The sequence below is a fragment of the Drosophila miranda genome (genome assembly GCF_003369915.1).
Source record: "Drosophila miranda strain MSH22 chromosome Y unlocalized genomic scaffold, D.miranda_PacBio2.1 Contig_Y1_pilon, whole genome shotgun sequence".
In the NCBI taxonomy this organism is placed as follows: domain Eukaryota; kingdom Metazoa; phylum Arthropoda; class Insecta; order Diptera; family Drosophilidae; genus Drosophila; species Drosophila miranda.
This window is the reverse complement of record NW_022881603.1, coordinates 28,640,163-28,660,754: the sequence shown is the minus strand read 5'-3', so window position 1 is coordinate 28,660,754 and position 20,592 is coordinate 28,640,163. Positions and strand designations below refer to the sequence as shown.

The following is a 20,592-nucleotide window of genomic DNA, read 5'->3' as shown; positions in this document are numbered from 1 at the left end:
GCGAGAGCCTGATGGAGAGTGAACTGGCTGTGAATCGGTTCTGCTCTCGCGCTCTTTTTCGCTCTTATCTCCAAATTTTTGCCTTTTCTGGCTCTTTTCTTTGCCGTTCCTTCGTAAACCGAAGCTCGAGGTAAGGCAGACAAAAATATATTTAATATTTTCACTGTAACGGTCGCGCCGGCGCTTTTAACTGAAGGAGAGTTTGTAGAATATACATACATATATACATATGTATGTATAAATTGTAATTTTATTTCTTTCAATTTATATTTTATTTTATTCGGTTTGAGATAGGCGTGGCGACGGCCGACGCGGTTAATTTCTCCCCCCGAACTACTCTACTCTTACAAGTAAGTTCCCAGCAATCCCGACGCTCACTGCTCGTTCTGCAACATTGTTGCGTACCCAAAACTCCGGTGTCGCTGGGCAACATCCCCTGTATAACGGCTGATCTTGTTTTTATATATTTTTTCGATCGATTGTGTTAACTCCTCCTTCACTTAAGTGGAAGACGTCCTCGGATTCCTTTAAGCCGTCAATTAGCTCTTGGAGGCCACGTTGGCGTCTGTTTCTCGGAGCCAATCCAGATATTATCGGTCTTCTTACGAGTCCTGATTCCAGTTGGTCGATGTGTCGTAAGTTTCCATACTTAACCTTTACAAGTACGGCAAGCTCGGTACGTCTTCATGGTTTGTTATGTCGAGGAATGTGGATACTGTTGATCCTGGAGACTTCCTCGCGTAGTTCTGTTTATCGATTGTCTCCACTATGTCGTTTATGATGATTATGCCATCATCGATGCGTGTTACAGGTTCGAGATGGCTGGGCCGAGTTGGACAGTGCGCGATGACACCGGAGTGTAGTTGCTGCGCACAAGTTGTGTAGGGAAGTTTTTTACAGAATGTTGTTGTAAGAGTGGTAGCGCGGTTTCCGATAGCTGTAACATGGTTATCACCGTCGGCAATTTTTCGTCTTCGGCGAAGTTAATTGTGATGCCGTTGTGCTCAACAGGGTGATTACAGATTAATCTTACAGAATATTTTTTTATTTATTTATTTTTTTTTTTTGCAAACTAGGTAAGGCTTAGGAAAGAATTCATTATTAAATAAAACTTTGATTTTAGCTTCCTCTATTAAATCAGTAATAGTTAAATTCGTAGAGTGTTCATTAATTATTCTTCTCAAATCGTGAGAGTCTAATACGGAAGGGTTAACAATTCCTATCTTTGCAAGTGTAACTGATAACATTAATGCTTTTAATTCTGAAATTATTATTCTGTTTCTTGAAAGTAATGTCTCATTTGCGATTGTAGGAATTGGTTTCTTAACTCTTCTGTATCCTCTATTATTGTTGTATATTGAATAGTGAAGAGGAATATGAACTCATTATGAACTGATGTCTATCTTAAATTGTCCTTGTGGACCACCCTTCCTTTTATTAGGACCGTTGTCCCCAAGTCTGCCTCGATTTTATTTTCGGTGTACAAAGGTGTCAGTTTGTTTCCTAATCGTTTGTTTGCTTTTACAAGGACTGTGTCACCTACTTGAAACTGTCTATCATGTCTTACTTCATTCAGTTTTTTCATTTGGAGTTGTTGTGCTTTATGAACTCTATTCCTGATTTCCACCTCAAGTTCAGGGGAGGACGAGTGAATTACATCGACCGGACGTTTCTTCGTTACGGAGTGAACTGTGTTATTGTATTCAATAGTTGCTTGAAGTATCGTATCCACAGTATTTGTAAGCTTCCTTTGGGCTGTTAAACATCTCGCAATGTCATTAAGGGTGCTATGGAATCTTTCGACTTGTCCATTGGAAGTACTATGAAGTGGTGGAGCATTTATAATTTGAATGTTATATTGGTTACTTAATAATGATTTTATTGTCTCGGACTTTATGGAACGTTCGTTATCGCAATAGATCGTCTTGGTGTTCCGGTAAAAATTGATAAGTTGTAAAATTGCTGATTGTACGTCAACTATTGTTCTTGAAGCGATGGGTTGGACAACTGCAAATTTTGAAAGCTTGTCTATGCATGTGAGGAAATATTTTTTATCGGTTGAATATACGTCGATATGTAGCATTTCGCCCACATACGAGGGTATGGGTGTTTCCCCAAGTATTTGTTTTTGTGGGTGTCCGTTGTACTTGGCCGTTTGACAAATTTTGCAATTTGCAACAACCTCGACTGCTAATTTGGTAATTTTCGGGAACAAATAGTCTTGTAAAATTTGTTTTACATTCTCCTGTGCCGCCCTATGGGCTCTATTGTGTTCTGTAATAACTATTTCTTTTTGTTCGTTCTTGTCCAAAATGTCATTTACTATATGTTTTGTGCATCGGAATATTGTTGTTGGAAATGTTTCTATTAATTTATGTTGAATGAATGCTAATATGGGTAATTCGCAGTGGATTGCATTTACGACATCTTTTTTGACAGCGTCACTTATTTTTTTAATTAACGAGTCCCTACTTGAGAAATATATTGTATGTCGGATCTTTTCACCGAACAAAATGGTTGTGCCACTTGAAGCTACTTCATGTTCCTCTATTATAATTTGGTTTCGAAAACAGTTGATTGGTTTGTCTGTTGATTCTATAGTGTATGTAAGTGATATTTCGCTGTGTATTGTGGCCCTGTCTGACTGTGCATCATCTTCTAAGGTATGGATGTTGTGTCGTGATAGTGCGTCAGCGACGAAGTTTTCTTTTCCTGGCTTGTAGAAGATATTTGCATTGTACTCGTCTATGAGAGCTTTTCAACGTCTTATTTTTGCGTTTGGGTTGCGATCAGAAACTGCAAACGTTAGAGGCTGATGGTCTGTAAAAATATTTAAATTTTTTACTCCGTATAGATAGTTTCTGAGGTTTTTCAAAGCCCAAACTATAGCGAGCAGCTCTCTTTCGTTTGTTGCAAAGTTAAGTTCCCTATCATTTAGTGTCCTTGATATCATGGTAATTGGCTTCCCGTCTTGTGATAAGACGGCTCCCAGACCGAAGGACGAAGCATCTGTTGTTAGGTCAAATGCTTTCTTATAGTCAGGATAGAGTAACATTACGCTTTCGGATGCCAGAATCTCTTTTAGTTTATTGAATGCCGCGCACTGACTTTCGTCTAATTTGACTGGTATTTTCTTTGACTGTCCGGCGCTTACCTTGCCATTTTCGCCCTTAAGGATGTCACTTATGGGTTTAGCTATGGATGCAAAGTCTTTAATAAAACATCTATAGTAACTTGCAAGTCCAAGGAATGATCTGACGTTGAACAAAGTGGTTGGTTGTTCGTAGTTACGAATCGCTTCCACTTTATTGGGGCATGTTTTTATACCATTACTTGAGACGACAAATCCTAAGTATTCGACATTCTCCTTGAAAAAGTGCGATTTTTCGCGCGAAACTCTCATATTGGCATCGTACAGTTTGTCTAAGACCCATGCGATATGCTTGACATGGCTTTCCATGTTTTCGGAAAAAATGATTACATCATCGACATAAACATAGCAAGTTTTCCTAATTTGCTCTCTGAGCACGTCGTCAATGGCCCTCTGAAAAAACTGAGGTGCATTTTTCAAGCCAAAGGGGAGTCTACAGAACTCATACTTCCCATTTGCTACGGAGAAAGCTGTTTTTTCTCTATCTTTTTCTGCAAGTAAAATCTGATGGAATCCAGATTTAAGATCTAGGGTTGTAAAGTATTTAGCTGTACCCAAGTTGGATAATATAGAAACTATATTGGGAATGGGATATTTGTCATCTGTTATTTTTAAATTTAGTTTCCTGAAATCTATGACCAAACGTTTTTTTTTATTTCCCTGTTCATCGGTAGCTTTTTTGTCTACAACCCAAACGGGGTTGTTGTATGGTGACCGAGACGGTCGTATTATACCACCTTTCAACAAGTCTTGAGTTTCTGCATTTACGAATTCTGAAACGCCCATTGGATATGGGTACAATTTTGAATATATGGGATCTTCATTTTCTGTTCGGATAGTGCCAATGATATTTGTATTATATGGGAGTGCTTCATTTGGGTCTGCGAAAACCCCTGTTCGGTTTCCTAACATCAGCTGAAACTTTTGGGATATAGTCTCAGGGACCTGTATTTACTCGACATTTGTGAAATTTATGTTTGCACATTTTAAAAATTGGATTGTTTCGGAACCGAAGTTTGTTATTAATTTCTTATTCTTTAAGTCCAGTAGAACGTCACTCTGTTTTAATAGGTCAAGTCCAATTATACCGTCAAATGTCGTGAGGTTTGGTAGTAAAAAAAATGTTGAGTTGAAAAGGTGCATTATACATTTTTTGTCTATGCCACTATAGCCATGGATTGACTTCACTCGGAAGGGTTTATTTACTAGGGTAATATGTTTTAGTTCTTTTAATGGTTTTATGTAGTTTTTGGAAGCTCCTGTATCTATGAGTAATTTGATTGTTCTCCCTGCTACTGTCCTTTCTATGAACGGAAGCAAGGAGTTATGTCTAAAAAATTAATCTGGTCATAATATGAAAGGTCGTTTTCTATGCCATCAACTTCGGCGTTTGCTATAGTTTGGTAATCCTGTTCTTCCTGATCGAGTAGGGTATCTTCTGCTTCTACGTGGTTAATTCTTTGTTGTTTCGGTCCCGTAAAACGTGCGCTACTATTGTTCGGTCGCTTGTTTGTTTGTCCCTGGTTGTTGTAGTCCGATTGGTTGTTTTGTTGCTGACTTTGCCACTGGTTTTGTCTGCCTAAAACGTGAGGATGTGTCCACGTCCATTGGTTGGACCTGTTCTGATTTTGGTAAAAATTCTTGTTTCCTATACTGTGGGAGTTTCCCTAGTTGTCTTTGCCTTGTGTCCTTCATTAAACTCTCTGCCATGCTGTCTTTGTTCAGTTCTCTGAGCTTTTTCTTCTATGCTACGGGCGTAGTTTGAAGCGAACATATATCGATCATGATTAGCCTCAACTTCTTGAGCCAATGCCAAAGCAGAGGGTAGATCTTTTGGTCTTGCCGAGAATAGAACATCACTTAAAGTCTTCTTGGTTCCTGAGATGAACACTCGTAGAGCGTCCGCTCTGTATTTCTCATTCAATGAAGAAGCTACAGTGGTTTCGTTAGTCATAATTGTTTTGTTTATAAGGAGGGTCAGTTTATTTTCTACTTCGTCATAGTACTGTAATAATGTCAAATTTCCCTGCCGGAGCGTTGACATCTCTTGTTCAATTAAGTATATTGGTCGTTTGTCTGCGTACGTAAAGTCTAGTCGATCTATAATGGCTTTAAAATTAAGGGGAGTGTCGAAAGAAGAGAGTACCATATCAGCTGAGTTCTTAACTTTGTTTCTCAGTATTCCTAAAGCTTGATAATGTTTTGAGCTACCGTCAAATTTCTCATAAACTTTGTATGCGGTATGCGCAGCCTTCCTCCATGAGACATATGTAGGTTTCATTCTTTCCCTCAAAGTCGGGCAGGGATTTCATAATATCAAGAGTCTCATTACAGACAACGTCTGTTCTTATCTCTGCATCCTTGTACGCCACCACTTGAGGAGCGTTAATTTGTACACTATTTAAGCTCTCCTGAATACCCTGTAGTTTTGAAGTGAAGCTCTGTTCCTGTACGGCTAGTGCGCTTGAAACCGCGGCATTTCTAAATTTATGTTCTCTATTACGTCTTCCTGATAATTTGTTCCTTTTAGTTTCTGAAATTCTTTTACCAAATCTTGTACTTCCTTATCACTCATAACCTAAACAAAAAATGCACCTGTTTTTATTTATTTCACTATCAATCAACTTGCAAGACTAAATTGTGTTTTATGTGGGGCTTTGAGTTTTTTTTTTTTTTTTAATGAACACTTTACTCACATGTTCTTTGTCATAAACTATGTTAGTATAGCTGCTTCTTGATGTCTTCTTGTTGGTAGGTGTATGGTGGTGTATGGTGTACGGTTTATGGTGTATAGTGTACAATTTATGGTGTATGGTAGTATGGTGTCTTCTTTGTCTTCCAGATGCTGCTGGATTTATACTATGTTAGTATAGCTGCTTCTTGATGTCTTCTTGTTGGTAGGTGTATGGTGGTGTATGGTGTACGGTTTATGGTGTATGGTGAACAATTTATGGTGTATGGTAGTATGGTGTCTTCCTTGTCTTCCAGATGCTGCTGGATTTATACTATGTTAGTATAGCTGCTTCTTGATGTCTTCTTGTTGGTAGGTGTATGGTGGTGTATGGTGTACAGTTTATGGTGTATGGTGTACAATTTATGGTGTATGGTAGTATGGTGTCTTCTTTGTCTTCCAGATGCTGCTGGATCTGTTTTTTTTTTTTATGTTCAATTGCGTGTATTGGTTTTTTATTTTTGCCGCTGGTTCAGGTTTTGCCGTGGGTTCGAATTAGTTGGGCGCCAATTTTAATTTTATTTCTTTCAATTTTTATTTTATTTTATTCGGTTTGAGATAGGCGTGGCGACGGCCGACGCGGTTAATTTCTCCCCCCGAACTACTCTACTCTTACAAGTAAGTTCCCAGCACTCCCGACGCTCACTGCTCGTTCTGCAACATTGTTGCGTACCCAAAACTCCGGTGTCGCTGGGCAGCATCCCCTGTATAACGGCTGATCTTGTTTTTATATATTTTTTCGATCGATTGTGTTAACTTATACATGTCTATGAAACAGGTTCATACGTGGGTGTTCTATAGAAAATTAAGGTACGAAAGAATGTGGAATAAAATAATTGTTTTATTTATCGATATTTAATTGTTCAACGAATACATAAGCAGTCAAGGAAAGGAGACAAAATATAAATACAATAGGCTATATCAGCGGTCGGCAGGGCCCTATCTTATGTGCATAGCAAAGTGCGCTGCTGCTGCGCTGCCGCTCACATACACGTGTATAACGGTGGTTGCTTGCAGCAAACATGCATATATGTATGTATGTATGCATGCTGATTCCTGGATTAGATGGATTTAATAAGAAACCCTGTAGAAACAAAAAGGGTCAATTGACCCCTCTCGAACTAGTTCTGCGCTGTTTACCGCTCAACTAGCTACGCAACTAGTTACGCGGGAAGCGAACGCGCACCAGGTCTTCGTCGACTACAATGTACTAGTTCTGCAACTAGTTACGCGGGAAGCGAACGCGGACCAGTCTAAAAAGAACCCAAAAACGAAGCCGCCTTCGGTTTGTTTTTGAAGGCGGCAAATAACCGCAATTTCGTGGAGTTACAGTGCCCACTCAGCTCGTTTTTACCGAGCCACGACATGCAATAAGCACCGAAATGGTAAGTTAATCGTGATATTTTACTGTAGTTGCGCTCGTGGAATGAAAGAGACAAGAATTTACACAAACAAAATGCATTTTTTTTCCTCGTTTGCTTTATGCGTTGATTTTGTTCACTTCTGTACAACATCTAATCGCTGGAAGAGTCTTTTGTGTAAACATTTATTAAAAAAGTGGAAAAGAATTAATAAATAAATCAAATTAATATAAACAGGTACGTGCAAATATATATTATATATTTCAAATAAAATGATGAGCAAAAGGCATTTGCGTAGACTCCGTAAGAGTGAAAGGGAAGCTAACATTGCAAAGTTAGCGTTGTGCAGGAAAGATAACAGATAACAGCAATGAAATCGATTCTCCAGCCAGCTGGCGTTTTGAGCGGCTTAAACTTTATTTTGAGTGAGGAAATTGTTCTAGCCTATAACGTCGATGGGGTCTAATGGAAGAAGGCCCTTAGGACCCACAAAGAATTTTTTGCAGCTTTGCTAGGTAAAATACCATTTACACTTCTAGAGATTTAAAAATTTGTCATATAAATTAAAACAAATATTAATTACAGAATGTATTCCGCCTGGCGATGAGCCCCCCGAAAACACTGTGCGGAAGGCAATGCAAAGGATGAAGAAAAGGGTGTTTAAGAAGAAGTGTCTTGCCAAAAACCAGGAGTAGGCTAAGCATCATATAATTAAAAATTATTCGTTATAATGAAAGACATTGTGTTTTTATTTTTGTATTTTTCCAGACTGCCAGATTGACTACTACCAATAGTCAGTTCGGAACTAGTTACTGATAACTAGGTCAGAGCTAGCTACAGGTAATCGAAGGGTAGTCGAGTGGGGAACTAGTTGCTGGCTTTCTACTGGTAACTAGTTCGGAACTACCTCCTGAGCAACTACGGGTAATCGAAGGGTAATCGAGCGGGAACCAGGGGTGGTTCCGCCCTAGGACATGCATGTGTTAAATTCTCCGCCGAAATACATTGCGGGTAAAAGATCTGGAACCAGGGAGGTGAGAATGGTAGCTAGTGCGGCACCAGTGCGGAACTAGTTGCCTGGTACTAGAGGGAAATAATGTGACCAGTTGAGAAGGGGGAATATGGTGTGTAGCGTCATGTCTAACGAATCATTTGATAACTATTTCTTTCAAATATGTATGTACATACTATCAAAGACTATACAATACCAAGATGTTGCATGAGCGACCAAAAAGCTGTTCTATGGCGGGTCCTAACATTAGGACCCAAAAGGCACGAGGGAGCGCGCGGGGTTTCAATTCCCTTTTCGCCTGTACTTCGTCTCTACCGCGACCCCGCTGCCCATCGGTTTCGTCTGTTCGGAAATGCCTTCACCGTCGAAGCGGTGGTCGCGGATCGCCGATGTCTTTGGAGCGGCACAGTGGGACCTTTGGCCGTCTCAGCTTGCTAAATTAGTTAGTTAGTCAATAAATATTTGCACACTGAAAAAATGTTAAACTTTGAGTGCTTATATCTCCTAAACTAAAACTATCTTGAAAATTCGATTAGCAAATTCTCTATTAGTTGCGTACATTAAATTTATCTAAAGCACTCATACAATTTTTTGACTATTTCGGCTGAGTCCCCACTGTGCCGCGCCAAAGACATCAGCGACCACGCTGCCCTACGGTTTCGGCACGCAGACACTGACATGCTTTCAGTGCGCTTGTGTGTGAAGCTAAAAGCCGTATATGCTGCGGGCGAAACCGGTTTATGGCCGTGCCAACCTAGGACATACACACATATACACAACTAAAAGCATATTTCTGGGTTGGCTCGAGCTCGTGCTGACCGAAGCTGAGTAGCACTTCGGAGGCGAAGGTAGCGAGAAGGTAAAAGAGAATTGAAGTACTAGCCCCGCGCGCCCGTACCATGAAGCGTCAAACGAAAATTGAAAAAGCATTTGTTCCTCATGCGACATCTTGGTATTGTATAGTCTTTGATACTATCCAGCGGATGTATTATCTAGCGGACTTTTAACAGGTGTTGGTTCATTCATGAACGATTGGGTTAAACAGGAAATTTATTCATTTCTTTTTTGGCGTAGACTTGATCGAAGCATTCGCTCGGTTTTATCCACCGGTTGGAGTGCCCCTCCGAATCCCGGTGTTGCGGGTGCGATATTCTTTGCAGGAAGTTCACAATGCTGTGGGTGGTGACGAAGGAGCTGAAAGTGGAAACCAGCGTCTCGCCCCGGTTCTCGGCTTCCTGGCGCTCCCTCTGCCGCCTCTCGTGCCTCTCCAGTCGCGCCTGGCGCTGACGGTCTCTGACCGCCTCCGCGTCAAAGTCGTCCAGGTCGAAGTGCGTATCGGCCACTGGGTGGACATAGACGCCTTTCTTAATATAAATCTCCAGCTCCTCGGGCGTCATGTTTTTGGTCTTGATCAGCTCTGTGAAGGCGATTTTAGCCTCCAGCTGCTTCGCCTGGGAGCGCTTCAGGCGGTAAAAGTCCTCCCGCTCGAACTCCTCCAGTTTTTTTTTTTTTTTAATGAACACTTTACTCACATGTTCTTTGTCATAAACTATGTTAGTATAGCTGCTTCTTGATGTCTTCTTGTTGGTAGGTGTATGGTGGTGTATGGTGTACGGTTTATGGTGTATAGTGTACAATTTATGGTGTATGGTAGTATGGTGTCTTCTTTGTCTTCCAGATGCTGCGGGATTTATACTATGTTAGTATAGCTGCTTCTTGATGTCTTCTTGTTGGTAGGTGTATGGTGGTGTATGGTGTACGGTTTATGGTGTATGGAGAACAATTTATGGTGTATGGTAGTATGGTGTCTTCCTTGTCTTCCAGATGCTGCTGGATTTATACTATGTTAGTATAGCTGCTTCTTGATGTCTTCTTGTTTGTAGGTGTATGGTGGTGTATGGTGTACGGTTTATGGTGTATGGTGTATAATTTATGGTGTATGGTAGTATGGTGTCTTCTTTGTCTTCCAGATGCTGCTGGATCTGTTTTTTTTTTTTATGTTCAATTGCGTATATTGGTTTTTTATTTTTGCCGCTGGTTCAGGTTTTGCCGTGGGTTCGAATTAGTTGGGCGCCAATTTTAATTTTATTTCTTTCAATTTTTATTTTATTTTATTCGGTTTGAGATAGGCGTGGCGACGGCCGACGCGGTTAATTTCTCCCCCGAACTACTCTACTCTTACAAGTAAGTTCCCAGCACTCCCGACGCTCACTGCTCGTTCTGCAACATTGTTGCGTACCCAAAACTCCGGTGTCGCTGGGCAACATCCCCTGTATAACGGCTGATCTTGTTTTTATATATTTTTTCGATCGATTGTGTTTACTTATACATGTCTATGAAACAGGTTCATACGTGGGTGTTCTATAGAAAATTAAGGTACGAAAGAATGTGGAATAAAATAATTGTTTTATTTATCGATATTTAATTGTTCAACGAATACATAAGCAGTCAAGGAAAGGAGACAAAATATAAATACAATAGGCTATATCAGCGGTCGGCAGGGCCCTATCTTATGTGCATAGCAAAGTGCGCTGCTGCTGCGCTGCCGCTCACATACACGTGTATAACGGTGGTTGCTTGCAGCAAACATGCATATATGTATGTATGTATGCATGCTGATTCCTGGATTAGTTGGATTTAATAAGAAACCCTGTAGAACCAAAGGGGTCAATTGACCCCTCTCGAACTAGTTCTGCGCTGTTTACCGCGTAACTAGCTACGCAACTAGTTACGCGGGAAGCGAACGCGCACCAGGTCTTCGTCGACTACAATGTACTAGTTCTGCAACTAGTTACGCGGGAAGCGAACGCGGACCAGTCTAAAAAGAACCCAAAAACGAAGCCGCCTTCGGTTTGTTTTTGAAGGCGGCAAATAACCGCAATTTCGTGGAGTTACAGTGCCCACTCAGCTAGTTTTTACCGAGCCACGACATGCAATAAGCACCGAAATGGTAAGTTAATCGTGATATTTTACTGTAGTTGCGCTCGTGGAATGAAAGAGACAAGAATTTACACAAACAAAATGCATTTTTTTTCCTCGTTTGCTTTATGCGTTGATTTTGTTCACTTCTGTACAACATCTAATCGCTGGAAGAGTCTTTTGTGTAAACATTTATTAAAAAAGTGGAAAAGAATTAATAAATAAATCAAATTAATATAAACAGGTACGTGCAAATATATATTATATATTTCAAATAAAATGATGAGCAAAAGGCATTTGCGTAGACTCCGTAAGAGTGAAAGGGAAGCTAACATTGCAAAGTTAGCGTTGTGCAGGAAAGATAACAGATAACAGCAATGAAATCGATTCTCCAGCCAGCTGGCGTTTTGAGCGGCTTAAACTTTATTTTGAGTGAGGAAATTGTTCTAGCCTATAACGTCGATGGGGTCTAATGGAAGAAGGCCCTTAGGACCCACAAAGAATTTTTTGCAGCTTTGCTAGGTAAAATACCATTTACACTTCTAGAGATTTAAAAATTTGTCATATAAATTAAAACAAATATTAATTACAGAATGTATTCCGCCTGGCGATGAGCCCCCTGAAAACACTGTGCGGAAGGCAATGCAAAGGATGAAGAAAAGGGTGTTTAAGAAGAAGTGTCTTGCCAAAAACCAGGAGTAGGCTAAGCATCATATAATTAAAAATTATTCGTTATAATGAAAGACATTGTGTTTTTATTTTTGTATTTTTCCAGACTGCCAGATTGACTACTACCAATAGTCAGTTCGGAACTAGTTACTGATAACTAGGTCAGAGCTAGCTACAGGTAATCGAAGGGTAGTCGAGTGGGGAACTAGTTGCTGGCTTTCTACTGGTAACTAGTTCGGAACTACCTCCTGAGCAACTACGGGTAATCGAAGGGTAATCGAGCGGGAACCAGGGGTGGTTCCGCCCTAGGACATGCATGTGTTAAATTCTCCGCTGAAATACATTGCGGGTAAAAGATCTGGAACCAGGGAGGTGAGAATGGTAGCTAGTGCGGCACCAGTGCGGAACTAGTTGCCTGGTACTAGAGGGAAATAATGTGACCAGTTGAGAAGGGGGAATATGGTGTGTAGCGTCATGTCTAACGAATCATTTGATAACTATTTCTTTCAAATATGTACATACTATCAAAGACTATACAATACCAAGATGTTGCATGAGCGACCAAAAAGCTGTTCTATGGCGGGTCCTAACATTAGGACCCAAAAGGCACGAGGGAGCGCGCGGGGTTTCAATTCCCTTTTCGCCTGTACTTCGTCTCTACCACGACCCCGCTGCCCATCGGTTTCGTCTGTTCGGAAATGCCTTTACCGTCGAAGCGGTGGTCGCGGATCGCCGATGTCTTTGGAGCGGCACAGTGGGACCTTTGGCCGTCTCAGCTTGCTAAATTAGTTAGTTAGTCAATAAATATTTGCACACTGAAAAAATGTTAAACTTTGAGTGCTTATATCTCCTAAACTAAAACTATCTTGAAAATTCGATTAGCAAATTCTCTATTAGATGCGTACATTAAATTTATCTAAAGCACTCATACAATTTTTTGACTATTTCGGCTGAGTCCCCACTGTGCCGCGCCAAAGACATCAGCGACCACGCTGCCCTACGGTTACGGCACGCAGCCACTGACATGCTTTCAGTGCGCTTGTGTGTGAAGCTAAAAGCCGTATATGCTGCGGGCGAAACCGGTTTATGGCCGTGCCAACCTAGGACATACACACATATACACAACTAAAAGCATATTTCTGGGTTGGCTCGAGCTCGTGCTGACCGAAGCTGAGTAGCACTTCGGTGGCGAAGGTAGCGAGAAGGTAAAAGAGAATTGAAGTACTAGCCCCGCGCGCCCGTACCATGAAGCGTCAAACGAAAATTGAAAAAGCATTTGTTCCTCATGCGACATCTTGGTATTGTATAGTCTTTGATACTATCCAGCGGATGTATTATCTAGCGGACTTTTAACAGGTGTTGGTTCATTCATGAACGATTGGGTTAAACAGGAAATTTATTCATTTCTTTTTTGGCGTAGACTTGATCGAAGCATTCGCTCGGTTTTATCCACCGGTTGGAGTGCCCCTCCGAATCCCGGTGTTGCGGGTGCGATATTCTTTGCAGGAAGTTCACAATGCTGTGGGTGGTGACGAAGGAGCTGAAAGTGGAAACCAGCGTCTCGCCCCGGTTCTCGGCTTCCTGGCGCTCCCTCTGCCGCCTCTCGTGCCTCTCCAGTCGCGCCTGGCGCTGACGGTCTCTGACCGCCTCCGCGTCAAAGTCGTCCAGGTCGAAGTGCGTATCGGCCACTGGGTGGACATAGACGCCTTTCTTAAGATAAATCTCCAGCTCCTCGGGCGTCATGTTTTTGGTCTTGATCAGCTCTGTGAAGGCGATTTTAGCCTCCAGCTGCTTCGCCTGGGAGCGCTTCAGGCGATAAAAGTCCTCCCGCTCGAACTCCTCCAGTTCGGCGCAGATGTAGTTGTAGGTCCGGACCAGCTGTGGGATCACCACGTGTTCCAGAGCGTTCACCCGCATGTTAGTTTGCCGCGAGGCTGCTGTCAGCATCCGCACCATGTAGTCCAGGGAGCAATACGCCACCAAGTCCTTCAGGGCAGCGAGGTACAGCGTCCGCACTTTCTGCACCTGGACTCCGCCGCAGCTGAGGCCAGCCAGCGGGAAGGCACCTGCTCCTCAGCCTCCAGCTCGAAGTAGTTGAGCGGCACGCCCACGATCTTCTGCTGGGTCTTGCGCAACACGGCCGTGGCCCTCTTGTTGTCCGCCACGATCACCGGCTTGAAGTCCGTGCCCAGTAGATTGGCCTTGGCCAGCGAGAAGATGGCCGCTCTCATTTGGTCGTCCACCTGGTTCTCCTTGGCGTGCATGCTGCGGCGCAGCTCGCGCAGCTTCAGGTCGATGGCGTCCCGCTTCGCTTCAGCAGACTGATGCCGCGCTGCCCGGCCTGGACGCGCAGCTTCATCAGCACGGAGTTGGCCCGCGAGGGGTATATGGGCAGGATATCTTTGTTGGACATGGCCCTGGATTGGATCCTCTCTTCAGTTCAAGCCAAGAAAAAATGAGTCTGTGTGGATTGTTTAATTTGGATGGAACCAAGAGCCTACTTGATTGAGTGAGAGCCCAAATACTACATAAAGATTCAAATTTATTTAGCGAGTGCTCCTTTCGTATTATTCGGTCGTTGTCTCACGGAAAATGCTCTCAGATTATCCAACTAATCCGCGGTCAGCGTTGGTCAGCGATAGCGATGGTCAGAAGAGGCAGAAGAAGCAGCAGACATGGTTAGGTTTTACCAAATTAACCTAAACCATTGCGAGGCTGCCACAGATCTGCTCTCTCAGTCGGTGCGTGAAATGAGATCGGACGTTGCAATAACTAGCGAAACATACATTTCCCCCGAGGATGGATTCTGGGTCCAAAGCTCCTCAGGAAAAGCAGCAATATGGGCTTGCGGTAAGCCTCCTCTGCGGCCCTCAGTGTTCGCTGAGTTCCGACATTTCGTCAGGGCAAAACTGGGGAACTTATGGATTTACAGCTGCTATCTCCCCCCAAGCTTGAGCCGTCATAGCTTCGCTGCGGCGATGGACGAATTGGCCGACGACGCCAGGCACCACAAACCAAATGTGATTGCTGGCGACTGCAATGCTTGGGCCCAGGAGTGGGTCAGTGACATCTCCAGAAGCAGCAGCTCGGACGCCATATACAAGGGACACGCACTGCTTGAGGCCTTCGCTGCGTTGGACGTAGCGTTGTTGAATCAGGGGACCGCGAATACCTTCAACAGGGGTGGCTCTGGGTCAGTCATCGACCTTACATTCGCCTCTAGCAGCCTTTCCCCTCTGTCCACCTGGCGCCTGGGGAACCACTATACGGCCAGCGACCACGAGGCAGTGGTGTTCTCGATAGGCGGAGAAGGTGGTTGCAGACTGACCAGGGCAACGCAGACAAGCCGGAGAGCAGCCTACAATCCCGAATCAATGCGGATTCCAAGGTTCTTGGAGGCGCTGAGGAATATGGAGGTCGGAGGCTCAGCTCAACAGATGGTCTCCAGCTTCTGGAGTCCCTACGGCTCGCATGCGATGCCAGTATGAGTCGCAAGAGGCCATTCAAAGGTAAGCAATCGCCGACCTATTGGTGGAATGACGAGATCCAGGAGGCCAGACGCACTTGCCTGTCAGCTAGAAGGCGATACCAACGGGCTCGCAGAAGGAGTGGCACTAGCTGGCCAAGGCTACAGGCGGAGTACTGCGGAGCTAGAAAAGCCCTAAAGAACGCCATCAAGGAGAGCAAGAGGGAGTGCTTCCTGCAGCTTTGCGACTCAGCCGAGAAGGATCCGTGGGGACGTGCCTACAAGACGGTAATGAAGCGAATTCATGGCAGCAACGCGGGGTCGCCGTCTGACCCAGACCAGTTGCGGACGATTGTTGAGGCATTGTTCCCATCCGGGGCTCACGGTCTTGCCAGCAGTGCCGTCGCACACCAGCCTGCATACACGGTCGAACCGGTCACGGAGGACGAAATCGTCGCCCTGGCCCAAAGCTTAAAGGCCAAGAAGGCTCCAGGCCCTGATGGAATCCCCAACCGTGCGGTAAAACTGGCGATGGCATACAATCCGCACGAGTTTGCTAAGGCATTCACGCAGTGCCTGCGGGAAGGACTATTTCCGCCGCAGTGGAAGTTGCAACACCTGGTGCTCTTGCCAAAGCCAGGAAAGCCGCCGGACGATCCCTCCTCGTTTCGACCGATTTGCTTAATCGACTCGCTGGGGAAGACTCTGGAACAGATAATCCGTAGAAGACTAGACAACGCCGTCGAGGATGCTGGGGGACTTTCACCAAACCAATACGGCTTCAGGAGTGGGAGGTCAACGGTGGACGCCATAGGCAGGGTAGTTGACATAGCCTCCAAGGCAGTGGAGGGAACTCGATGGAAGGGCGGCAAGAAGAAATACTGCCTGATTGTCACCCTAGACATCAGGAACGCCTTCAATACTGTGAAGTGGGAGTGCATCCTGGACTCACTTAACCGGCGCGGTGTACCCCAATACCTTCAGGCAATCGTAAGGAGCTACTTCGCGGGGAGACTGCTGGAGTATAATACGGAGGCCGGCGCGCAGACTCACGGCATAACGGCAGGCGTTCTCCAAGGATCAGACTACGATGTAGTCATGAGATTAGCTCTTCCAGGCGGATGTCAGCTAACCTGCTACGCAGATGATGTCGCCCTGACGGTGGTGGCCAAGCACCTGGACGTCGTCGAAGCAAATTGTGACACCGCAATCCAGCTGATTGCAGACTGGCTCCGCTCTGCGGGACTAGAGATAGCCTCTCATAAAACCGAGGCAGTATTGGTGAGCACCCGTTCGACTGTGGAGACCGCTCACATCAGGGTTGGCGACCAGAGACTATCGTCGAAACGAGCCATTCGGTATCTGGGCGTGATGATCGCCCGTGAACACCTAAGCTACGTCCAGGAGAAAGCGGCAAACACGAGTCGGGCGCTGTTCCGAATACTGCTGAACACCCGTGGCCCGAAGCAGGAGAGGAGGATTCTGCTGACCAGTGTAGTCCGCTCAGCCATGACATACGCAGCAGACGTATGGGCGGATGGAATTAAAGTTGCCAGCTACGCTAGGGGCGTAAAAGCCACTCATCGCCTCTGCGCGCTCCGGATCTGCTGCGGCTTTCGGACCATATCCGACGACGCTGCCCTAGTCCTGGCGGGTGTCCTTCCAATTGACCTTCTGGTGCTTGAGGAGAGAATAAAAAAAAAACACACACACACACACAGTGAAGAAAAAACATAGCGAGGGGCGCACACACTTGTGTCCATTCCACTGGGATGGGGACCAACGATTTTGCGCATTTTCCAGCTGCGGTACATATTCTTTTGCCGCAGCAAAGTGTCGCAATGTTGCGCCGTTCGGTGCAATCGCAAGAGCGACAGCGACAGCAGCAGCCTTGCAACGCATGCCAACAAGTTAAGTATGTTAACCTCTGCGAAAATTAGACATGCCAAATGGTGGTGGAGGAGGAGGAGGAGGAGGAGGAGGAGACGAATGGGTAACGAAAACGAAAATGAAGTAACAATGCAGCAAACATGGGGCAGGGTCAAAGAGCGACAACGTCGACGCTGACGCTGGCGCTGGCGCTGGCGACGACAGCATTGCGCCATTTTTCGTTTGCCCCGTAAGACATGAATTTCGGCTGCGGCTCGTACTCTGCCTGTGTCGCAGCCCTCTCCCCTCCACTGCCTCCTGCGTTGCCACATCGCGTGTGTGTGCGTGTTGGGTAAACATTTGGACAGACAGCCAGTTCTTTCTCTTGGATTGTCGCTGTCGAAGAGGAAGCCCCTCAAGCGGTGTTGGGGTGCACGTGCACCGTGCCCTTTTCCTTAAAAACATATCGGAATTCGTTGAAAGATCAAATGCAATTCGGATTTGTTTAATCCAATTTGTGGTAGGATAACCCCTATCACTCAGTACGGCAGCCCCATTACAACCTATATCAGCCAATACGGCATCCCTAGCTTAGATTAAGAATCCATAAATGTACGGCCACCCCAGAAAAATACCGAAGATACGGGCACATGAAAAGTATGTAGATCGACGCTCGTTCATTCTAAATGGCGGATGAGTTGAATAAAGACGTGTTCGGAAAGTAAATCGCCCATCCTATTTCACTCTCACAAATTGGATAAGCTTTGGCTGCAAGTTTTGCAAAGGTTTCCTTTTTAACCATCTGCGTGGATCAAAAATGAGCGTTCAATGCCAAGGAAACTCCAATTAATTTCCCTTCTTGTCAACCCAAAACAGTATGCTATGCACACCCAGGCGGATCTTTATGGAAAGTCTTTCATTCGTTTTGGCTGGCACTTTTTCCCGTTTATTTTCGGAGCATCAATTTTATAACTAACGAAATTTTATTTCCCTAGCCCTTGCCCTTTTTGGCCTTCTTTAGGCGCTTGTTCTTTTTGCGCTGATCTTTGCGCCACTTGCGCCAGTATTTCTGTATCTTCGAATCCGCCCGATTCATCATGAAGACGACGAGGCGCTGCTGTTGGCGTCGGCGCTCCTCCTGCTCCCGCCGCACAACAATGTCATTGTATACTGCCTCCTCGCGCCGATACACGACCATGAATTTATCGAGCTCCTTCTTTGCCACCATATACTGGTCCTGGAGCACCAGATTCTCCCGAATGTCATCACCCATGTTCGCGTCGTACTTCTTCACCAGACTCTGAAGCTGCAACAGCAGCTTGTTCCTGTAGGAGAGGCGGAAAGTGTCGTGAGGGTAGGGGCAGAATGGGAATGGGCGCAGGATCTTTTACTTTTCATTGCGAGCGTCCTGCTCTTCAAGCAGATGCTTTTGAGTGAGCTTTGCGCAAGCCTCCCTGGCAATCTGCAGCTGCTCCTCCAGCTCCTTTTGTTTCTCCAAGCTGTTCCTGTGGTTTGTGCGCATGGCGCGGCTGCATTTTGTGCTAACGAGAAAGGACACAAAGAAAAAAGTATTAGGACCGAAGAGCTGTGGAACAAGGCCATCACTCACATCTCATTCTGAATGCGGACATTGTTCTGCCACTTCTTGTAGGCCAGATCGTTCTCGATCTTTACCAGATAGATTGCTGTGGCCGCCATTCTCCATTTCTCCATAACGCGGCGCTTGGTTGGATCCCGTCGTACGTTGTGGAGCCTCTTCCGGATGTCCTCGTTCTTGTGGTACATCTGATGGAGCATCCGCTCCTTGCTGATCTCGCTCTTGGATGATCGGTACAAATGCTCTTTGGCAATGTCCAAGAGGAGTGCTAACGAGGCTATAAGGGTGCGGTCCCTGTCGCTCAGGTTGCGCATTAATTGGGGGAAGAACTTGTAGATCTGGTAGTTCTTCTGGAAGTAATCGAGTATCCTGATCGTTTGGTGGTCGATGGGATTTGGTGGATCCGCAAACAGCTTGGGCAACAGCACCGAGATCTTAACGATCTCTATAGCTTCCTGGAGGAATTTCAGCACGCACTCAATTCTCACGGTACGCAGAGCGCTTCCGTCTAAAGGAGGGTTTTTGGTTTGGGTATACCGTATACATATACATACATACAAATGTATGTTTGCCGTTTCAATCGGAAAACTTTCATTATAACTCACCCATTTTATCTGTATTCGGGAAAGTTGATCTCTTCTTAGGTGTAATCAGTCGGTTGTAGGCAGGCACTACAGTTCTGAGCCAAGCAGGTAATTTTTGTTTGATTACAAAAGACCTGTTTACTTGGTTTAAACTGTTGCCTGGTTACCGCTGCAACGCTGGGATTGACTTGTTTATTCATTCATTGCTGCAAACGGAAGAGGTTGATTGGGGGTGCGCTTTGGGGAGGCTCCTCGCAGCCTGCGGAAATTTCTCCACCAGGCAATGGCAGGGGGAGGAGGGATGATGCTGTCAAGAAGGTGGTTTTGGCCATGTCGCATTATGTCAACTGCCGCGGCATGAATGAAAGCCAAAGAAGAAGTCCAATTCTGAAGGACAGAGTACAAAGAGAGAGAGAGGTAGGGAGAGCGTTGGGCAGCTACCAGATGAGGGGGCAACCAAAAGACTATGAAACAAACGCAAATGCGGTAGGGGAGTGGAGACTTTCATCAGACCAGACGATGATCAAATTTATTTAAAATGAAACACATATCTTGATACCATTCCATATATTGAATATTTATTAAAGCTGTACAACATTCAATGCAAATTTCATACTCGAAAATTGCACTCTAAAAGTGAGAAGGTAATTCTTCATCTCTCATCCAACCCCACCAATCCCGGGGCCCACTGAGACCGCAATCGGTCCCGTTCATCGGCAAAAGAACTTCCACAGCGTCCGTCCTTGTTAAACAAATTTCATTTCCATTTCCTTACCCACTTCCCATGGCCCATGGCCCATTCCCATTGCCACTTCCATTTCCATTTCCATGCACACCTCCACCATTATTCCACTAAAACCATTTCCTAGGGCGAAGAGCCACCGCAATGACAGCTGCTGCGTCAGGCGTCAGCAACAAGTAAGAGACGACATCTGGAGAGGGCAAAAGAACACACAACAACAGCAAAGAGAAACGAGGTGGAACGTTGTGAGTTGCTGCGGACACCGCAACTCTACAGTTATACCCGATACTAAGTCAGTATGGCTCTCCTGCGGCAGACGCCGCTAATATTGAACCACACGACAAAGAGTGCGTGCGAGAGAGACAGAAAATCAGTCTGAGCGTGACGTCGGGCGCTGCGTAGCCACTGAAAATTGATTTCTTGCTTTTGGCTACAAAAGATCCGATCTGATCCAGATTCAGCAATCTGATAGATATGGTCATTATCTATGA

At 44.9% G+C, this 20,592-nt stretch overlaps 1 protein-coding gene, 2 long non-coding RNA genes and 1 pseudogene across 7 annotated transcripts; 2 read left to right on the top strand and 2 right to left on the bottom strand.

The window, feature by feature from the left end:
• The first annotated feature begins 7,215 nt into the window (after positions 1-7,215).
• Positions 7,216-7,979, top strand: LOC117189719. Of its 2 annotated transcripts, none has more exons than XR_004473512.1 (3): positions 7,216-7,480; positions 7,542-7,758; positions 7,829-7,979. It is a non-coding gene; the product is annotated as an uncharacterized LOC117189719 (long non-coding RNA). The 2 variants fall into 2 exon arrangements; XR_004473513.1 differs by having other exon boundaries at positions 7,253-7,267; positions 7,481-7,758.
• Positions 7,980-11,053: 3,074 nt separating this feature from the next.
• LOC117189720 lies at positions 11,054-11,917 on the top strand. Of its 4 annotated transcripts, none has more exons than XR_004473517.1 (3): positions 11,062-11,205; positions 11,419-11,696; positions 11,767-11,917. It is a non-coding gene; the product is annotated as an uncharacterized LOC117189720 (long non-coding RNA). The 4 variants fall into 4 exon arrangements; XR_004473515.1 differs by having other exon boundaries at positions 11,063-11,418; positions 11,480-11,696; XR_004473516.1 differs by lacking the exon at positions 11,419-11,696 and having other exon boundaries at positions 11,054-11,418.
• Positions 11,918-13,139: 1,222 nt separating this feature from the next.
• Positions 13,140-14,365, bottom strand: LOC117189717 (annotated as a pseudogene).
• Positions 14,366-18,112: 3,747 nt separating this feature from the next.
• LOC108159797 (golgin subfamily A member 6-like protein 6) lies at positions 18,113-19,487 on the bottom strand. The gene is made up of 4 exons (XM_017293361.2): positions 19,381-19,487; positions 18,788-19,283; positions 18,570-18,719; positions 18,113-18,503 (listed from the first exon to the last, which is right to left on the bottom strand). The coding sequence occupies exons 1-4, from the start codon at positions 19,382-19,384 to the stop codon at positions 18,170-18,172; spliced, it is 984 nt and encodes a 327-aa protein (XP_017148850.2). The 5' UTR covers positions 19,385-19,487; the 3' UTR covers positions 18,113-18,169.
• Positions 19,488-20,592: the final 1,105 nt, after the last annotated feature.